The sequence below is a fragment of the Xenopus laevis genome, chromosome 5S (genome assembly GCF_017654675.1).
Source record: "Xenopus laevis strain J_2021 chromosome 5S, Xenopus_laevis_v10.1, whole genome shotgun sequence".
Lineage (NCBI taxonomy): Eukaryota > Metazoa > Chordata > Amphibia > Anura > Pipidae > Xenopus > Xenopus laevis.
In genome coordinates this window covers 53,333,676-53,354,880 of record NC_054380.1, presented here as the reverse complement: position 1 = coordinate 53,354,880, position 21,205 = coordinate 53,333,676, and the positions used below count along the sequence as shown (strand labels likewise).

Sequence of the window (21,205 nt, the reverse complement as noted above, 5' to 3'; positions counted from 1 at the left end):
AAAGGGGGAGAATTATCAGGTTCTGGCTAAATAAATAAATGAGGACGACATCTTGCACACCTCAAGTGGTACCTCTAGCCTGCAGGTCCTCCAAGTACTGGGCCCACGGATGCCACTCCAACTCCCCCTCATAGCTTCTGTCTTGCAGTCTGTTTCTTATGGATTCCATTGCTCTGATCCAGTTTATCTTTGATATCAATGCTTGTTGCCCTTGAATATTTGGTTGTTTCCAATTCGCTGCTAATAGAGATCTTGCTGCTGTAAGAATGTGCGTGGCTAATTTGCGAGATTGTGGAAAGTGTATTGCTCTGATCCTCATTCCTAACAGAAATGTTTGTAGTTACATAGTAAAATTGGGTTGAAAAAAGAAAAAGTACATCAAGTTCAACCCCTCCAAATGAAAACCCAGCATCCATACGCACACCCCTCCCTACTTTTAATTAAATTCTATATACCCATACCTATACTAACTATAGAGCTTAGTATCACAATAGCCTTTGATATTATGTCTGTCCAAAAAATCATCCAAGCCATTCTTAAAGGCATTAACTGAATCAACCATCACAACATCACCCGGCAGTGCATTCCACAACCTCACTGTTCTGACTGTGAAGAACCCCCTACGTTGCTTCAAATGAAAGTTCTTTTCTTCTAGTCTAAAGGGGTGGCCTCTGGTACAGTGATCCTCTTTATGGGTAAAAAGGTCCCCTGCAATTTGTTGCTTGTATAGTGCAATGCAGAACCTCAGAGAGCAGAGTCGCTACCATTTTCCAGAATGCTTGAGCTATCATACAAGTCCACCAGGTATGCAGGAAGGATCCCCTCTAAAACAGATGGAGAGATCCGGGTTGCCACTTAATTTACTAATGAGTGTTGGAGTATAGTACCAGCGGAATATGATTGTATAAGATCTTTCACTAGAGACTGCACATATGGAAGTTTTTTAAGCTGTGTCCCAAATTGCTGTCCATGTCTTTTCAGAGATTGTGAGATCTAAGTCTTCCTCCCATTTCGTCATGTAAGGCTGGTGCAAGTCTGTATTATCTGAGGCAAGGTGCATGTATAGTAGCGAGATCAGATTGGTTGGGTTTTATTTATTATGACACATTTTTTCAAGGTAGGAAAGGACTTGGTTTGTTTGAGTTTTAAACAGGGTTTCTATATAGTGTGTTATTTGTAAATACCGGAAGAATTGTGTATGTGGTATATTAAATTCTTCCCTGTAACGTTGGAATGAATTAACTGTCTGGTCAGATACAAAGTCAAGTAGGGTCAACAGGTTAGCTGCTATACATGGTTGGAATTCTGTAGGTGTGCATCCTGGGAGAAAACTGTTGTTACAGAAGATGTTTCTGTATCTGGTAGTGGAAGTGGTTAGTTTCATTTTGATTGCTATGGTGTCCCATAGATTTAGTGCTTGTTGTGAAGGTGGTAGTATGTCTGGCGGTGTGTCTCTGGAAGTTTTAGGGATCCAGAAAAGGTGAGCTAAACGTAGTGGAGCAGTGAAATGGTCCTCAATTTCTTTCCAGGATTCTTCTGTTGGGGCGTGTATGTGAACCATGACTTCTAGTCTGCTAGCCAGATAATATCTGTATAGATGGGGTACTCCCAATCCTCCTAATGATTTTGGTTTAGTCATAATAGCCACCTTAATTCTGGGTTTTTTTCCCACCCCATATAAAGTGCGATATATTTTTTTGGAGCAAAGAGGCTATTGTCTCAGGAAAATGTATTGGCAGCGTTTGGAATAAGTATAACAATTGTGGTAATAGTGTCATTTTGATTGCTGCTATTCTACCAAACCATGAAAGGTGGTAAGATTGCCATTTGACTAATTCCTTTTTCAACTTATCTATTAATGTAGGGTAATTGGCCTTATATAAAGTGTCATATGAGGAGGTGAGGTATATTCCCAGATATGCTAAAGAATCTTTTTCCCATTTATAATCAAAGTTGAGTTGTAACAGTTTTAATTCTGATGTGGTCATTTGCAATGGTAAGGCATGCGACATTGTGGGGTTTATCTTGTACCCTGAAATAAGTTGGAATCTTTCTAGGGTCTGTAAGAGGTTTGGTAATGTGGTTTGAGGAGATGTCAATGTAAGGAGGATATCATCTGCAAAGAGATTAATTTTATATTCTTTCCCACCTATTGGAAAGCTCTTAATATTAGTGTTCTCTCTGATAGCATTGGCTAACGGTACCAAAGATAGAGCAAAGATAAGAGGGGACATAGGGCAACCTTGCCGTGTCGTGTCCCTCCTTTTATTTCAATATGATTAGAAAGGAGACCCATACTAAATATCTGTGCTGAAGGAGCTATATAAAGTTGTCTGATACCTGTGAGGAAAGGTTTAGGTATGTTTAATTTATCTAATACCGCAAACATGTAGGTCCAATCAAGTCTATCGAATGCTTTTTTGCGTCCAATGACAGTAGAAGGGATGACGTGGCTATCTTAGGTGCTCTACAAACCAAGTCTATTGCTTTACGTACTCTGTCTGCTGCTTGTCGTCCTGGCACAAATCCCTCTTGGTCAGGGTGAATAAGACTAGGGAGAATTGTGGATAGTCTGTTAGCCAGTATTTTTGAGAATAATTTAACATCAGTATTAGTGAGATTGGTCTATAGCTGTCACAATTGTAAGGGTCCTTTCCAGGTTTTAAGATCATTACAATGGATGCTTTTTGCATATGTTTTGTAGGGGGGTCTCCTCTCCTATTGACTTATACATGAATTTGGCAGGTTTTAGGTGGCAAATAGTCGAATTCTTAAAGGGCCAGAGAATGATAAATCTCGAAAATTGAATCCGAATTTTTTTTAAAAAAATTGAATCGAGTTTGGATAATTCCCTAGTTGAATTTGACAGATTGACCATTAAAAAAATTCGAATTCTCGATTCAACCCTTAATAAAACTGCCCCATAGTGTATAGAACCGAGGCAATCAAATAGATTGTTACTAATGTTGGAATCAAATATTCTGTGCTTTATTAGTATATCTGAAGACACATCAATAACAGTAGGATTGCTGAACTGTAACAAGATTGTTTCCACAAAAACTCTAATATATAAATTTTTTCATCTCTAACAAAACCTTTTTATTATACAGTATGTTTATGAAAAGCCACTTGTAAAAGTACAATAGTTAATTCACATATACAATCAACCACCCAGCAGAGGGCCAAACTGGGCCTTGGAGTTAGTTGGAGTACTCCTTGATTGGGTGGAGACAATTATTGCTTGAAGAAAAGCAGTTTATTGTACTATAATAAAAAGTGCACTTGAGTGCAAGTACAGTACAAAAAGAATGCAATAGAAAAAGTGCTTGTCTGATTCTTGTGCTGTGTGGTATAAAAATAAATCCATGGCCTCAATAACTTTTAAGTACAAAGTATATTGAGCTGTCCTCTTGTCACCTGCACTCTACTGGCATTGCATTTTGTGATGAGCTTGACAATGTTGGTTCAGCTAAAGTTAACATGACAGCTGCAGTCATAGAACTAGAGGATGGTGACGAAGATGAAGATGATACAACTGCACCTGTAAAGAAAACAAATGTAAAATATATTTTCAGTATTGTGCATAGATTTACATGTTGCTGTATGCTGTGTCTACAATTAAATGTATTTATTCTTATTCCATGTGGTATTTTAATTTGCAATTTGAGTTCTGCCGTTCTTTATTATGGAACTTAAAGCTGGATCCTAGGGTCTGTTTTTATGCAACAGTCTGATCTGTTCTCAGGGTTAATCTGCATTTTAAACTGAAAACAGGTAGTAGAGAAAGGCATAAAATATTTAAAAACTTAAAGAAATAAAGGAAACTTAAGACCAATTGCGCACAATGTCAGCATAGCACTAACAACAAAACAGCCATAACTACTTGCCAAACACTGATTTTGGAGCTTTCAGAACAACAGGAATTTTTACAATAGTAAATTATATACCCCAGATCTCACCATATTGGTCCTACAGCTTTGTTCCTACAATTTTAGTTGGGCAGAGGGCCACACTGGGAATCTTTGTTTGTATGAAACCATACTGTATGCTAGCAGCACCTACTTTGATTTGTACATCTGAGCATAGCTGAACATTTCAAAAGACAAATCACAGCAATATATATACCAATATATATATAGGACATGTGTCTTTGAAGGTTTATCCAGGTCATGGTATATCTATAGTATGAAGGCAAATCAACTGGACTTGCTGTATTTTTTTTCTCTTGAAGATGTTTCGCTAGTTATCGGAATGACTTTCTCAATTAAGAAAGCCAATTGAATGACTAGCGAAATGTCTTCAAGAGAAAAAAAAGCAGCAACTCCAGTTAAATCAATATATAACTATATCCGCTATAACATATGGCAGATTTCAAGAGCTACCTAGCATTTGTAAACGTGGACTGTTCTTGTTCAGTTATGAACCAAAAATTGTTACTTTAAGATTCAAGACATTGTGGTATATTTCTGTCCAAACTGAAAGGGAAAAAAAGATTGCTTGCAAGTGCTAGCAGTTAGACTGCCTATTTTAATATCAAAGTGCCATTTCCATTTTTCTCCTCTTAGAAGAGAAGGAAAGGTTAAATCAATGGGGAGGACAATGCCAACTTGTTGGACAACCTCAGTTGCTTATCTGTTAATCCAGACTGGTTCTTCTCTGGTGCCCAGCATTTAATATCATAAGGCACAGATGCCATCACAAAATTGTCCATTATCCTAAGAAAATCTAAAAATAGCACAATCTCTACTTCGTTAAAGGAGTTGTTAACATAAACATAACTCAAAGGTGAAGTTAAGTATGATGTAGAGAGTGATATTCTGAGACAATTTGCAATAAATTTTAATTTTTGATTATTTATGGTTTTGCCTTTAATGCAGGAACTTTTCAGTTTACATTTCAGCAATCTGGTTGCTATGGTCCAAATTACCCAACCATGCTTCATTTGAATAAGATAATTGTTTTTACAATATACAATATATTTGTAGCCTAACAGAGCATAAGTTGTTTAGAAAAAATAGTTAAAAAAAACCTATAAAAATAAATAATGACGACCAACTGAAAATTTGCTTAGAACTAGCCATTCTATAACATACTAAAAGAGAACTTAAAGGAGAACTATCCCTTTAAGAACATAGACATTTTTAAATCCTGTATTTAGGCTAATGGGGTAAACTGGTGAAAGTTTTGCTATAAAATATATCTGGACAGATGAAAGACAACTGCAATCTTACCTGTTTGGTTTCATTCATTCTGTGGCATAAAGATACCATATGTAATTTTTATTTTGTTTAGAGAATTAAAAACAAAATTCTATATGTGCCAGTGTCCTAAAGAAAACATTTCTACATACCTTAATAACATTGTTATTTTTTTATGTGGTGACATTCATTTCAATTTATATTTAAAATACACAGAGCTTAAAAGTAAATATAATGAACATACTTTCTCTTTCCTTTTTTTTACACCGCTTTCTCCGCTTATCAATAGAAGCAACCTCAGACTTTAATGAAAGGTAGTGTTTTCGAAGTTCTTGAAGTTTTTCCTGGAGAAATGCGATGCGTTCCATACTGGTCATTTTCTCAAGGCCTGCTGCAAGAAAACAAATTACTTCATTAATACAAACAGGTAAGTAAAATATATTTTTCACAAAAGCACATGCTCTTTAACCAAAACATTTAAAAAATGTGGTACTCTAATTTTAGGGGCACTGTCTGCTTTGTAATTTCAATTCAGTGACAAGATATATGGCTGTAAACAGTGGTAGATTATTTTAGGAATGAATGGGCAGCTACCCATGGCCCATAGTTGGGGGGGACCCAAGACTGTCATAGCCACAGTCATCTATATTATAACCTTTCTAGGGAAAGAGTGCTATGACTAATAAGGGTGCTTGGGAAATTCAGGCTAATTTCCTGCTGCTTGATCAGTTATAGCACTCTGAAAGACTACAATTAAGAGACAAGATGGAATTCCCCCATCACTACTGTGTAGCTGTTGTAAAATGATGGGGCCACTTATTGCTGTAGCAACTTGAAAACAAGGAACGCTGTTTTTTATTTTACTTGGATCAAATGTCCTATATCACTGGGGCCACTGTGTTATATGTTGCTAGGGTGAGTGACAGAAAATGACGGGACCACTGTGACATGGATAAATGTAATATCCTGGCCATTAACACAGTATGCTACATACTATCACTCCTGCACTTTTTTCTGCAGTGAGTTGCGCATTAAACCCCTAGCATTAAAAGCACTTGGGTCAAAATCCGCTCCAGGCACTTCCGTATCAGTCAGGCACAGTCCATACTAGCGACATGGCATCACTCAGTCAGTCTTACTTTCTGTTCCATATCAATCACTGCTGCACTTATTGACAGAGGGGAACCATGGTGCTACTGACAATACAGTAGCTCCATGGTTCCCTTAATGCCCATTATCAATAGGCGCAAAACACGTTGTTGTTTTCCACCACTGGGAAGATATGTGCATAGAGTATGTACATTCCCTTCTCATGTTTACATGCATTCCTTTGGGATGCTCCAGCTTTTAACACAAGTATAAAACAAGACTGGTAAAACATCTTATTGACCTCAGTGCAATTTTTAGGGGTAGATTTATCAAAGGTCGAGGTGAATTTTCGTATTCAAAAAATTCGAATTTAGAGCTATTTTTTGTGTACTTCGACTAGGGAATAGACAAATTAGATTCGAATTTGAAAAGAATTAAATAATTTGAACATCAAAATTTATCATGTACTATCTCTTTTAAAATTCGACTTCGACCATTCACCATCTAAAACCTGCCGAATTGCTGTTTTAGCCTATGGGGGACCTCCTAGAACCTATTTGGAGTTTACTTTACATTTTTCTAAGAATCTAATGTGCTATTACTTTGATTTGTACGATTCGAATTTGGCTGAATACGGGCCTATTTGATCAAAAATGGACCTATTCAACCAAAAATTTTAAATTTGACCCTTGATAAATATGCCCCTTAATGTCTTGCCTCTAAGTAGCCCAACACCCTCTTCCAGCTTGCAAGACACTGCATTGAAATTACCTTGCAATGACTGTCAAGATGATGTTTTTCTAAAAATGCAGACCAGCTATCCACTGACAAAAGCTCTTACGGGGCAATTTTCAGTTTCAGGGACCCCATATTCACACACAGAAACTGGACCATGTAAGTTTTTGCTAGAAATAGGATCCTGGATTGTTAGCTGCATATAGTTAATGAGGAACCTACACATTTGAAAACTCCATTTGTAAACTTTAGGAAGGCCATCAGCATAATCTTTCTGAAATGAATCTTTCTCTCCGTTTTTGGCATATTTTCCTGGAGAATGCACTCTGAGTGGAACTTTGGTAGGCTGTAATTTTAAACCAACATTTGGTCTTTCGAACTGCATCTTAGCAAGGCTTTCACCATCAGAAAGATCTTCACTATCACTTGTGTTGGCTGCTAAAACACAAGAAAAATAAGACAGATATAAAAAACAAGGATATTGTTTTATAATTATCATGTGTCTGAAAAGTAAATCCGGAAACCAGTAATGCAAATATGCTTTAAATTCAACACTTCATTTGGCCAGATAGCTGACATATACTGTAGGTTCATAAACCAGATTATCTGGCCAAGGGAGCTCCAGTTAGACAGTCCTGATTACTGTAGAGGTCTGGGTTACCAAGACAATTTATAAAAGCCGTTTATAGTTTCTTTGTAACTTTTAAACTAAGTTTTTATTCTTAGCTCTCAAATTTAAGATTAAAGCAGGATAGCATCTGTAAGGCATTTAAAAAGCACAAGTCTGTTGGGACAGAAGCTGCATTTAAAAAAATACTAATATAATATTTTAATATAAAAACTATAATAAATTCTGTAAAACAGCAATTCGGAAGGCAAAGAATGGAAATGAGGAGTGCATTGCGGCTGAGGATAAGACTAACCCCAAAAAGTATATTTAAGTATATTAATAGTAAAAAGATGCAGGTTTGATACCGTGCCCCACAAATGACTGCTTTCTAAACTAAGGTCTGTTGGGCTTAATGAAGTAGTTTGCACATGGATAGGAAACTGGCTACAGGATCGTGTACAGAGGGTGGTTGTTAATGGTACATTCTCTACTTGGAGTAAGGTTCTTAGTGGGGTTCCACAGGGCTCTGTATTGGGTCCACTTTTATTTAACTTGTTCATTAATGAATTAGGGGAGGGTATTGTAAGTAATCAAGTGTTTGCAGATGACACAAAACTATCAAGCCCAATTAATTCCATCCAGGATGCAGCATCCTTGAAACAGTTTACACCCTTGCAGTTTTAGTCTCCAGTGCTCAAACAGGACATTATTGAATTAGAGAGGGTACAGAGAAGGGCAACTAAGCTGGTAAAATGTATGGAAAATCTTAGCTATCAGGAAAGACTGGCCAAATTGGGGGGATCTTCACCCTGGAGAAGAGGTGCTTAAGGGGTGATATGATAACTATGTATAAATATAGAAGGGGATCATATAATAATCTGCTTTATTTACTAGTAGGTCTTCACAGCTGACGCAAGGTCACCCATTCCGATTAGAAGAAAGGAGGTTCCGCCTCAATATTCGGAAGGGTTTTTTTTTTTTTCAGTGAGAGCTGAATCAGCTGTACAGGCTGATACACATTAGACAGCTTTAAGAAGGGGTTGGATGGCTTTTTAGTGAGGTAATACAGGGTTATGGAATATAGCTCATACTACAAGTTTATCCAGGGACTAGTCAGATTGCCATTTTGGAGTCAGGAAGGATTTTATTCCCCCTCTGAGGCAAATTGCTTGAAAATTGGGTTTTTAGCCTTCCTCTGGATGAACTAGCAGTTAGGCAGGTTAAAATAGAGTTAAAAGGTTGAACTTGATGGATGAGTGTCTTTTTTCAACCAAACATTCTATTTTACTATGTGTACTGAGTCTGAACAGATCGAAAAGCAAGGTGAGGTGGTCATCAACAATCTTTAGAATTTTTGGAAAGGATAATTTTATTTTATTTATTAACATGTATTTATATAGTGCCAACATATTGCGTAGTACTGTAATGTAAATGTGATTATACAGCTGAATGACATGAAACTACATACATAGAACATTTGGCGTTACATACATCACAATCAATACTGGTACAAAAGGTGAGGAAGGCCCTATGCAGAAAAAGCTTACACTCTAAAGGGAATGGAGTAATACACAAGGTGTGGGAGTGGGCAAGATCGAATTAAGTGGGTGAGAAATGTGGTACTGTATGTGGTGTTGTGTTTGGTAGTTAAGCAGAGTGAGGGTAGGCTAGGCTTCTCGAAAGAAATGCGTTTTAAGAGATTTCTTGAAAGCAGAAAGGTTGGGAGAAAGTCGGACAGACCGTGGGAGAGAGTTCCAGAGGAGGGGTGCAGCCCTTGCAAAGTCTTGAATGCGAGCATGTGAGGAGGTAATGAGAGAAGAGTTGAGTAGCAGGTCAGTAGAGGAGCGTAGTAAGCGGTTGGGTGAGTATATAGAGATGAGTTCAGAGATGTAGGGTGGGGCAGAGTTATGAAGTGTTTGATTGTCAGGGTCATTAATTTGAATTTAATTCTGAGAGGTAGTGGAAGCCAGTGCAGGGATTGACAGAATGGCACGGCAGAGGAGGAACAGTTGCTGTGGTGTATGAGCCTTGCAGTGGTGTTCATTATGGACTGGAGAGGTGACAGTCTCTGGAGGGGAAGGCCAATTAAAAGAGAGTTATAGTAGTCTAAACGTGATATGAAGAGAGAGTGAATAAGAATTTTGGCAGCATCTTGGGTGATAAATGATCGTATTTTGGATATGTTCCTTAGGTGAAAGTGACATGATTTAATAAGTGACTGGATATGAGGAGTGAATGAGAGGGCACAATCTAGGATAACCCCAAGGCACCGAGCCTGGGGAGAGGGGGTGATAGTGGAATTGTTAGCTATGACTTCCAGGATGTTACTGGTGTTAGTTGGAGGAAAGAGAACCATTTCAGTTTTAGAGAGGTTTAATTTAAGGTAGCGCTGCGACATCCAGGTAGAGATAGCGGACAGGCAGTAGGAGACGTGAGTTAGGAGTTCTGGGTTAAGATCAGGAGATGAGAGATACATCTTAGTATCGTCAGCATAGAGGTGGTAGTGGAAACCTTATGAGTTGATCAATTTGCAGAGGGAGGAAGTATAGAGGGAGAATAGTAAGGGTCCCATGACAAAGCCTTGAGGAACCCCAACAGAAAGAGGTAGGGAGAAGATGCTACTCCGTTGTAGGAGCATTTGGTGATGTAAGAAGAGAACCAGGACAGGGCTGTGTCACGAAGGCCAAGCGAATGGAGGGACTGGAGGAGTCACTCAAGTAGTTTAGAGATGAAAGGTAGCAGAGAGATAGGTCAGAGGTTGTCAAGATTGGAGGGATCAAGAGAGGGTTCTTCTGTATCTGTCCATGACCAGTAGCGCCGGCAACGTAGGAGGAGGAGGTATAGGCAGGGGTTCTGCCTCGGCTCCCCCGCAGGCTGCACGTCCGTGGAGATCCCAGGTTTTCTAACACGGAATGAGGAAGGCGACCCCCATACCCGCTGCTGCTAGGCTCTAGATACACGGCGATTCCATGGGAAGGATCCAGTTTCTGTATCTGTTCATGACTAGTTATACCGGCAGCGCAGGAGGATTAGGAGGAGATATAGGTACCGGTTCGGCTCGGCTCCCCCGCAGGCTGCACTCCTCTAACTTACTGCACCTCTTGTAGAGCCATTGGGGAGCCTGCCCACATCGCCTTCCTACTGCTGCTGTTGGATACCTGGGAGGAGGATGAAGAAGAGAAGGAGATCACTGCCTTCCTCCTTGCTATGTCACAGCATGCAAATGATCTCTCAGACTAGTCAGAGAGATAAGGAGAGCTCAGTAAGATAATGGGAGGGGCTTCACTCTGCACCAGGAAGAAGGGGAAACAAGCTGCTGATAACACAGGAACCAGAGCAGACTGGCAGCAGGGACTAAGGTACATTTATCTGGGGGGCTGTTTAGAGCAAATTTATAGATAGAAAAAAAAATCTTTAAAGGGGTTGTTCACCTTCTAAATACTTTTTTCAGTTGCTTTTAGATTGTTTAACATAAAAAAGCCTTTTTTAATTGCTTTCCATCTTTTATTTTTTACAGTTTTCCCAAAATGTAAGTTTAAAGTTTAATGTTCCCATCTCTAGCGTTTCAGTTTGGCAGCTCAGAGATCCAGGTGCAGATTCTGAACTGTTACAATTTGATACATTTAGTTGATACATTTCCCACCCGCGTCTGTGGAATATTGGCAACTATTGTATCAATTCAAACAGCTGCCTTTAATGAAATTCAGGGATTCTGTGCAGCAGGGAAAAAGGTAACAAATGTATCAACTAAATATATACATTTAGAACAGTTAAAGAGATGGTGACCAACTCCCAGAGCTACTTTAGAAAGCAAAAAAGAAACGCTACTCTATTAGAAAACAGTTACAAATAAAAATATATTTTTGTTGATCTATCTGAAACCATCTGAACTGAAAAAAAAGTATTTGAACAACCCCATTAAAGGCAGCTGTTAGAATTGATACAATAATTATCAACATCCTACAGATGCTGCTGAGAAACCTTATGAACTAATGTAGCAAATCCTAACAGTTAAAGGAGAACTGTCATGAGTTAAATTGTTCCATATCCTTTGAGTTGTACACAGTTTAGTTAACAATAAAAAAGAATAAAGGTTTTTTTCCGAGTTAAGCATATTAGTTTGTGAAACAATTGCCTTTTCTCACCCCTGCATCTTCAACCATGCCGTTGTTACATAGTTACATAGTTACATAGTTAAATTGGGTTGAAAAAAGACAAAGTCCATCAAGTTCAACCCCTCCAAATGAAAACCCATCATCCATACACACACCCCTCCCTACTTTTAATTAAAATTCTATATACCCATACCTATACTAACTATAGAGTTTAGTATCACAATAGCCTTGGATATTATGTCTGTCCAAAAAATCATCCAAGCCATTCTTAAAGGCATTAACTGAATCAGCCATCACAACATCACCCGGCAGTGCATTCCACAACCTCACTGTCCTGACTGTGAAGAACCCTCTATGTTGCTTCAAATGAAAGTTCTTTTCTTCTAGTCTAAAGGGGTGGCCTCTGGTACGGTGATCCCCTGCAGCCAAGATCAAAAGCAGGATTGTTGGCGACAAAGCATCATCAGCATCAGTTCCTAGTATGTGCCTCCCTCCCGACAAAGCCAGCCTTAGACTGCATCTGACTGGAGAAGCCAGTCGTGCTGATTTCCCCTCTCCCGTGCCGACGATGACGTCATAACAATGTGACTTCTCTCAGAAGCGTGCCAGTAGCAATGGATTATAGGAATTGTAGTTGAAATATAAAACTCATTCATTCCATTAAGCTGTTAGCGTTTTTGATGTTTCAACTATATATTTAACCCTGTCCCTCCACAATTTACATTATAAAATGGTTTACATTAGGTGCCAAAATCAGGCCCGTCTACTGCTCGTCAGGTATGCATAGTAACATAGTAAGTAAGGTTGAAAAAAGACACACATCCGTCAAGTTCAACCTTTTAGTTTTTTTTTTTAACTGACCAACTGCTTAGTTGATCCAGAGGAAGGCAAAAATATATTGTATATATTGCTAATGGGTTAGAACTTTCTATGTATACTTGAAATGCTGATATATTGTTAACACCTTTATGTTTTATCGATCTATGATATATTTGATCAATTCTACCAGTGTATATAAAATGAATTGTGCAAGTTTTGTGTTGTAATGAAATCACCAAATCAATTGTCACTATCTTTTTTAAATGAATGTATGCTTTGTATGATTTTTCTAAAAATAAAATAAATCTATGTTAGATGTTGTGTCCATTGTCTTTTCTTTTTTTATTAGTTATAATATTACTCATTTTATGACAACTGTGATGTGCATATGTTAATCTTATTTTTTATAAACCTTGTCTATATAAACTAACCAAGTAACAAACATAATCTTTGCCACTGTGACATAAAGCAGGGCATGACTGCTGCTTTAATTGGTATCAGAGAGGGAATATATATGCCATATATGTGAAAGAATGTTAGGTTATTAATATAACAATACATGGTGAACAGTACAGTGTTTTACAGGTGTGATTGATACTGGAGAATTATAGGCATGAACAATACTGGGGTGATTACTAGTGTGAACAATACTGGGGGATTATAGGCATGAACAGTACTGGGTGATTACTGGTGTGAACACTACAGGGTTTTACAGTCTGATCTGTGTGTTAACAATGCAGGGGCCAGTTAATCTCAGTATTTATACTTTAAATCTTAATGAGGTAAGCAGTCACAGCAGCCAAACTAAGGGAAGGGGGTAGGGGGCCGTGGGCAAGATGCATCCCACTGGTTACCAGTTGGATGGTAACGCATTCTGTCTCAGTAGCACATATTCTCTCTGATCCCCTCTGAGCTGCTTTATGGCTGAGATCCTAGCTATCTGTATAATGGAGCATTCTGTCCCAGTGGCTGCACAGATCCTATCTGATCCTCGAAGGGAGCAGACGTGTTTGGAGAGAGCTCGTGATTTTGAGAGAGAACTTGTGATTTTGACTTACCCAGGCCCTTCTGGGTCTGGGGAGGTTGATTTCTCAGTTGTTATTATTTATTTATTTTTGGAAATGGGTAAGAAGTTGCCCCCAACAGAGGAAGCAGGGGCAATGAATACCCGAGCAAGGCTGGGATCCAGCAGACGTGCAGTAAGCCAGAAAGCTGTAGTTGGTGCAGAAAAGAAAATGGCTGCTACTGTAAAGAAAGTGAACAAGAAAGGGAAAGTTTTGCCAAAGGAGGAGGAGGTGGAAGAGGTGTCTGTGGAGAGTGAGGAGGAAGAAAAGCTGGATGAGATCCCTGAGTCAAGTCTACCTGGGTTTGCGGCATCTGAGCCCCCTGTGCAACATGTTGCGGAACTACAAGTCTCTGCATCTGGAGCTTCAGCAAAGGTTGGTGAATCCCAAGCTACCTGTGTCCCAGAGAGCACCCCCCAAGGAACAAGCAGGTCCCCCATAACTATGGAGGAGGAAAGTCCTGTGGCCAGCGCAGCCTGGAGCCCCTGGTCTGGTATTTGCATCAGTCAGGGAGCAGAGGGGAGCGGTGCTTTGCTGGGGGAAATGGAAGGTACAAGCGGCTGTACTGACACACAAGCAGCTGCTGCTATGGACAGTGACCCCCAGCTGAGGGAGAAAGCAGGTACCAGCTGCACTGCTGTAATGGAGGCCGGCCATGTGCTTGGGAAGGAGGACGCCATTTTGGAAGCAGAGACAGGCTTGTGCACAGCAAAGGGGAAGCTCCGCCCACCCAGCAAGAACTGCAGAGAGTCCAGCAGAGAGAGTGAGAAAGGAAAGATTCCAGCAAAGAATCAGGGAACCCCCCCACAAATGGCACCGACTGCTGCTGCTTCAGCAGAGGGAGGAATGGAGGCAAGCATGGACTGTGGCTACCTGGCAGAGACTGTGGCTTTACAGGTGCTGGAGGAGAAATCTGCAGGTAACAAACAAACTGACTTTTCCTTAATTGCCTGTGTGGGGGAGGGGGTTTCCACTAATGAGACTGTTGCTGCTACAGACTGTGTCTCTAAAGACTTTTCTGGGGTCTCCACCTCTAAAGACTCTGTAAATCAGGAGGAAATTGTTAAAGCTCTAAATACTATGGAGTTTTTGCAGCAGAGGAAAAAAGAACTAAATAATGTGATTGCAAAAGAACTTAGTTTGGCTGCCAAACCGACTGGAGAGTTAAGAGTGCAGAGAATAAGAAAGACTGCTATGTACAATAAAGAGTTGGAGGAACTGGAGGAAGAAATTAAAAAGACTTTCCTTATAATTAAACCATGGGAAGAGATTTATAAGAACCGGGAAAGGTTTGAGCAGATGGAAAAAGGGAAATGTTTTTCTTCTAATGTTTCCTCTAATATCCCTGCTAATGTTGTTGTGCAGCCAGAGTGTGTGAGTGTGAGTGCAGGTGTGAGTGGGGCAAGTGGTGAGAGAGAGGCTGTGAGTGAGGGGGTACATTGGGGTGAGAGTGCTGGTGTGGGGGGGATGGGAGAGGGGACTGTGGGGGGCAGTAAGGCTGCTCCAGAGGTTGGGCAAGAGAGAAGCCAAGCACCTGTGAATGTGTGGGAAAGGAGGACGCTGTTTGCTAACTCATCTGGGCTAAATAGATGTTTAAGAGGCGCAATGTGGTGAGAATTAAATGGGAGGGGGAGCAAGACAAATTCCCAGGTTGGAGATATGTGGCACGTAACCTGGTGAAAGAGTCTATGGGTTTCACTACCAATGATGTCAATGCTTTTCTAGATATCTCTGTTACTGAATATGATCTCAGCTTTAAACAGTCCCAGGGGATGGAGAGGTTTTGGGCTCTTTATGACCAAAAGAAAAGCACAAAAGAGTGGGAAAATTTTAAGGCAATCCCAATCTCACGTCCTGAAACCAAAAATGTAACCATAATTTTCAAACATGAATCAGTCCCCCCTGAGGATATCCTTGTTTGGTTAAAGAGACAGTGCACTGTACTAACCCCTCTCACCAAGATCTATAATGAGGAAGGTTTTTGGGCGGGAGGATGGAAAGCCCAAGTGAAACTAGAGGTTCAACACAATGTCCCCAGGCACCTCCCTAACTCATTTTTCATAGGAAGAGAACGTGGGGTTTGTTTTTACCCAGGCCAACCTCGCCAATGCTTTAAGTGTGGGTCAAATAGACACTTGGCCATTAACTGTGAAACCAAGGTGTGTGCTCTGTGTGGTGCTAAAGACCATACCATCAAGGAATGTAATGAGGTCAGGTGCAACCTATGTAATGCTCTGGGTCATACACACAGGGACTGCCCCAATGCTTGGCATAACATTGTCAGGGATTGCCCTAATTTGGAGCGGGAATTTCAGGAGGAGGAGGATCGGGAGGAGGGGAGGGGGCTTGAGGAAGAAATGGAGTTGGAGACCAGGGTGGAAGGAGTTGTGGAGCCTGCAGTCCCTCAGGAAACTAGGGGGAAGGAAAGGAAGGAGAAAGGGACAGAGAAGGAGGGCTGGACTGTGGTAGGAGCAAAGGGGAATAAACAACAGGGAAAGATGGTTGTTAAGGCAGGTGTGAGCACATCAAACAGATTTACCCTCCCAGGTGGGAAGAGTTGGGGGGAGATGGCGGAGGAGGAGGAAGAAGAAAGGCAGATAGAGAAGGAAGAAAGAAAGGGACAGAGAGGAGAAGAAAAAGAAAAGGCGAAAAACAAAAGAAGGAAGAATTTCCCCACAACCCGATGCAGGCCAGACTTTAATCCCAGAAGTTCTAGAAGTTACTGGGGAAGAGCAGGGGAAAAAGAGGAAGGAGAGAGACTCTGGGGAGGGAGTTTCCTTTGAGGAGGAGTTTCTGGTTTTTGTAGAAGGGGATGAATCTCAGGGGATGCAAGTTAAGAGATGTGGGGAAGGAGGAGAAGAGTCTTCAGCAAAACTCCCTAAAACATGATGGGTTCCCCAATTTCTTTTTGTACCCTTAATGTGAGAAGCATTAGGTCTCCCAAGGCACGATTGGTAGCATTTGAGTTTCTATTTTCCTTGGTGGTAGATATCATTTTTGTTCAGGAGACTCGCCTAACTAATAGATACGATATCTACAATGCAAAGAGAGACTGGCAGAAAGGGCCCTCATTTTGGTCCATAGCAGAGGAACAGGTGGGAGGAGTGGGGATTCTGTTTAATGGTGACAGGCACATTGAAGTTAAGAGGTTGGTGGAGGTTAAATTGGGCAGGTGTTTATTACTTGATATTAAGATAGAAGGGGAAGATCTAAGATTAATTAATATGTATGGGCCCCAATCAGTGGTGGAGAGGAAGGATCTCATAAGAGAAATGAGACAATATTTGCATACCTCAATGCCAGTCATCCTAGCAGTGACTCCCGCAGTAGTAGAATTGACCGGATTTATATTAAAGCTGGTGCTCCTTTTTCAGGGGTTAAGGAAATTGAAGTGGGGTTTTCTGACCACTTGGTCCTTTTTTTTGAATATGGGGTATCAGATAGTCTGGGGGTTGGTAAAGGTCTGTGGAGGTTAGGTTCAGAAATACTAAAGGATGAGGAACAAAAACCCTTTTGTGAGTCCAATAGGTCATTTTGGGCTTTCTTCAAGTCCCTATCTGTTAAAAGGGAGGGAAATAGACAATGGCAGTATCAGTCCTTGAGAAAGAAGCTGGAGTCCTATATTTCGGATGGAGTGGTGGGGGAAAAAGTGACCCAGTTAAAGAACCAAATGAAGCAGTATCAGTACAGCCGCCAGAGGTCTCTGGTTCTTAAAAGGGATTCTGGGATGAAAATTTCCCCAGATCCTTTTAGGAACTGTAAAGAGTCAGTTAAAAGGAAACTGGTGAGGGGTCTCATTGACTTCCAGGGTAAAGAGCAAAAGACAAGGGAGGGAATACTGGAGGTCATGAGATCCTACTATGCTGCTTTGTTTGGGGAGAGAACTTTGGAGAGGGAAAGGATGACAGCTTTCTTAGAGACGACCCCAGGCCCTGACACAAATAATTTGTTTTTTTCCCCCTTGACAGCTAAAATCACGGAGGAGGAGGTAAAGTTGGCGATAGAGAGTCTGCAGAATAAGAAAGCTCCAGGTCCGGATGGCTTAACATCAGAATTCTGTAAGACCTTTAAAGATCTGTTAGCTCCGGCACTTGTTTAGGTGTTTAACTGTTGTTTACAGGAAGGAGACCTCCCGCCATCTATGCAGTTTTCCTCTTTGATTTTGCTGTCGAAAGGTAAGGACGAGAAGCATATTGAGAACTGGAGGCCGATTGCCCTGCTCAATACAGATAGAAAGATTCTCGCAAAGGTTATTTTCTTTCGTTTAAGTTTATTTTCAAGCACTTTATTGTCTGACTGTCAGTTCTGCACGGTGAAGGGGCGGAGCATTTTTGGAGCTGTCTTTACTATTAGAGAGGCTCTGGAATTATGCAAAGCTCAAAGGTGGGGGAAATACTTTCTGTGTTTAGATCAGTCAAAAGCCTTTGATAGGGTGAATCACCAGTACCTATGGGCTGTTTTGTCTAAATACGGTATCCCGGGTCAATTTATCAGTTGGATAAAAGTTTTGTACAAAGGGGCAAGAAGCTTCCCACTAATTAACGGTTGGCAGGGTGAAGACTTCCAGGTTGGGGCAGGAGTAAGACAGGGGTGCCCTCTGAGTCCTTTGCTGTATGCATTTGCGTTAGATCCCTTTCTTAGATCGCTGCAGGAAGGTAACTTGGAGGGTATCTGTGCACCCAGTGGTCAGCGCCTGAGGTTGGTGGCCTACGCGGATGATGTGACAGTGGTTATCTCAAAGCCTGAAGAGGTGGAGAGAGTCTCCTGTTGCATCAGAAGCTACTCAGAGGCCTCAGGGTCTCTAGTCAATAGTGAAAAGTCGGAAGCTTTGTGGAGTTTGGAGGATGACCCCAGTTTTGAGTTAAGAACCGTCCCTGTTGCCTCCTCTCAAGTAAAAATACTAGGGGTTAAATTTGGGAGAAGATAATGCCAGGCTAAATTGGGAAGAGAAGTTGGATACCGGTTTGGCAAAAGTTCAGCGTTGGAAAGGGTGGAAGCTGACCTATAGGGAAAGAGTTAACCTTATCAAGACTTTTCTGATCCCGTTGTTTTTTTTATGTGTCCTGTGTGTTCCCTTTGCCAGAATCTTTCTATGCTCGAGTCGTCTATAGCTTATTCTTCCAGATGATCTGGGGGAATAGGCTAAACCCAGTCAAAAGAGGGGTAACGTTCCTGCAGAGGAAAGAGGGAGGTTTGGGGATGGTCTGTCCTGTGACCTTCTTTGGTGTCATGTTCCTAAAGTTTAACTTTAGGGGTCTGACTCAAGGAACAAGCTCCCTGACGGAAAGTTGTATCAGGTCTTGGGCATCGTCTTTTATCATGGACTGGCTGCAGGGCGGTAGGGCGAAAGAGGTCCGTGTAAGACAGAGCTATTTCCCACCACACATTGCCCATGCCCTTAAGCTGATAAAGAGGTGGGACATTGTGGCAGCAGAAATAACATCAACCCCAAGGAAGCAAATCTATGCCAGGGTACTAACATCCTTCTTTACTGTCCCACTGGCTATAAGAGACTGTACCAGCAAAACCCTGGAGGACATACTAAAGTATTTAAACAGCGTGAGACTCCCCCCAAAGCTGTTTGATAACTCCTGGCTGACACTGCAGGGCAAGTTGTATGTGCGGGGCAACATGAAATATCTGAGTCATCTAAGAAAAGAGTGTCCCTGGGGGTGTGGGGTGGAGGAGAGTCAAGAGCACTTTTTGGTGGATTGTTCGGTGTCAAACAGTTTATATGAGGGTGTACTGAAGGTGTTGGGTATTTATAATATATGTGCTAATGACTATGCAGAAAGAGCCTATGGGATCATTCATAGGAAGCACCGCTATAACCAAGAGACTGTATTTATTATACTGTCAAGTCATTCGATATCATCTGTGGTCTATCCGATGTATGAAAACCTTTGGGAAAGACAATCAATCAATAGACCAAACAATAAGTAAAATATTAAGGGAAATTGTGTTTATTAAAGTCAATGAGATTCAGAAAAAAAGCTTGAATGAAAAAAAATGGTTGAACTTTGATTTCTCTTGGTCAAATTCTTTGTAAATAATGTACATATTGTAATATAATGTAATTTTGATATACTTTGATTTTGTTATGCTTTGTATTGTTTTTTTATTTTAAATAAAAATCCCTATCAGATCCACATTGGAAGCAGCAGTAATGTATTACTTTATGGCAGCTGAGATTCTAGTTATCTGTATAACAGATCATTCTCTTCCTGTGGTTGCACAGATCCAGGGCCACTGTTAGAAATCATGGGGCCTTGTACAACAACATTTTGGGGCCCCACCCCAGATCCCGCCTACTCCACATCAGAGTTGAAAGACCACACGGACATCAGCATTAAAAAGGTAACCCCCCACACACAAGTTATAAAAAGCTATTGGGGGGGCCAGTGCCCCCCTATAAGTTAAAAAAACAACAAACATTTTTTTCAGAGGCAAATTAAACAGTACACTTTGTCCACTTCCTCACTTATGCAGCCCAGCAGGAGAGCCTGAAAAAAAAAATCCAGAGAACAGTGCTCAACCTCCCTCTCCCTCTATCTGTGACAAAGAGCAGCACAGATGAACATGCTGCACACAGATATGATGTAACTAGAGGATGAGGGAGGGGAAATATGACTCAGGGAACATGGGTGAGCCTAAGTGAAAGTTGATGCCTTACAATAGATACTCCTACTTTCATATTCTGAAAATGCTTGGTCTGGAGGGCAGTTAGAAATGAGTGATAAGTAAGTGTGTTTATAACACAAATTTGATACAGTTGGCTATAGATTTTATTGTACTAATTAATGTTATATATGAAAATTGGTATGATTTATAGTTCATGACAGTTCTCCTGTTTTAATCTGCACCTAGATTACTGAGCTGCCAGACAAACACAAGAGACAGGAACATTAAACTTTAAAATGTCATTCTGGAAAACTTATAACATGAATGGAAATTGAAGAAAAGTCTTTTTCTTGGTGATCAATCTGAAAACTAAACTGAAAAAGTGTTTTAACCCCTTTAAGGAATTAAAAGAACTAAACCGCAATGTTAAGTCTCCACTTGCCCCTGCCTGCCTCCCCTCTGCACAGTCCTACCCCAGAATTCTGTTCCCTCTTGATATATTGACCGCACATGCAGAGTGAGAGCAGCGGAGCTCACAGGCACCATCTTCTTCTCTCCGTTAATATTCGTGAAGTGAGCAGCGCAATGGCGCATGGGCAGTTGGAGAATTCTTCCGTTTCACGACAACTGCACATGCGCCGAAAGAGATCGAAATTGCCGAAGGGGGGAAAGAAGACACAAAGATTACCAAATCAATGGAAGATGGCACCCGTGAGCTCTGCTGCGCTCACTCTGCATGTGTGCTCACTATTTCAAAAGGGGACAGAATTCTGGGGTAAGTCTGTGCAGGGGTGAGGCAGGGAGGGGGCCAACGGAGGGGGGCCAGTGGGGACTTAACATCGCGGGGGCTTTAGATCTTCTTTAATTCTAAAACAACACTGAAGATATACAGTGGTGTGAAAAACTATTTGCCCCCTTCCTGATTTCTTATTCTTTTGCATGTTTGTCACACAA

At 40.8% G+C, this 21,205-nt stretch overlaps 2 protein-coding genes across 9 annotated transcripts in view; one reads left to right on the top strand and one right to left on the bottom strand.

Annotated features, from left to right (window-relative positions):
• Window positions 1-2,966: 2,966 nt before the first annotated feature.
• The window catches only part of arid4b.S (AT-rich interaction domain 4B S homeolog), a 215,084-nt gene continuing 196,845 nt past the window's right edge, over window positions 2,967-21,205 (bottom strand). For 5 of the 8 annotated variants that reach the window (XM_041564561.1, XM_041564557.1, XM_041564559.1 and 2 more), the window contains 3 exons: window positions 7,245-7,460; window positions 5,443-5,589; window positions 2,967-3,541 (listed from right to left, as the gene is read on the bottom strand). In XM_041564561.1, coding sequence (XP_041420495.1) covers window positions 3,414-3,541; window positions 5,443-5,589; window positions 7,245-7,460 — 491 coding nt within the window. In that variant the 3' untranslated portion in view covers window positions 2,967-3,413. Of the gene's footprint in view, window positions 3,542-5,442; window positions 5,590-7,244; window positions 7,461-10,341; window positions 10,791-21,205 lie in introns of those variants that run through there. The other 3 variants (XM_041564558.1, XM_041564560.1, XM_041564562.1) reach the window with 3 other exon arrangements.
• On the top strand, window positions 13,089-19,980 carry LOC108715311. Its single transcript, XM_041564563.1, has 2 exons — window positions 13,089-14,549; window positions 17,599-19,980. Exons 1-2 carry the CDS (start codon window positions 13,487-13,489, stop codon window positions 17,727-17,729), a joined length of 1,194 nt encoding a protein of 397 aa, XP_041420497.1. The 5' UTR covers window positions 13,089-13,486; the 3' UTR covers window positions 17,730-19,980.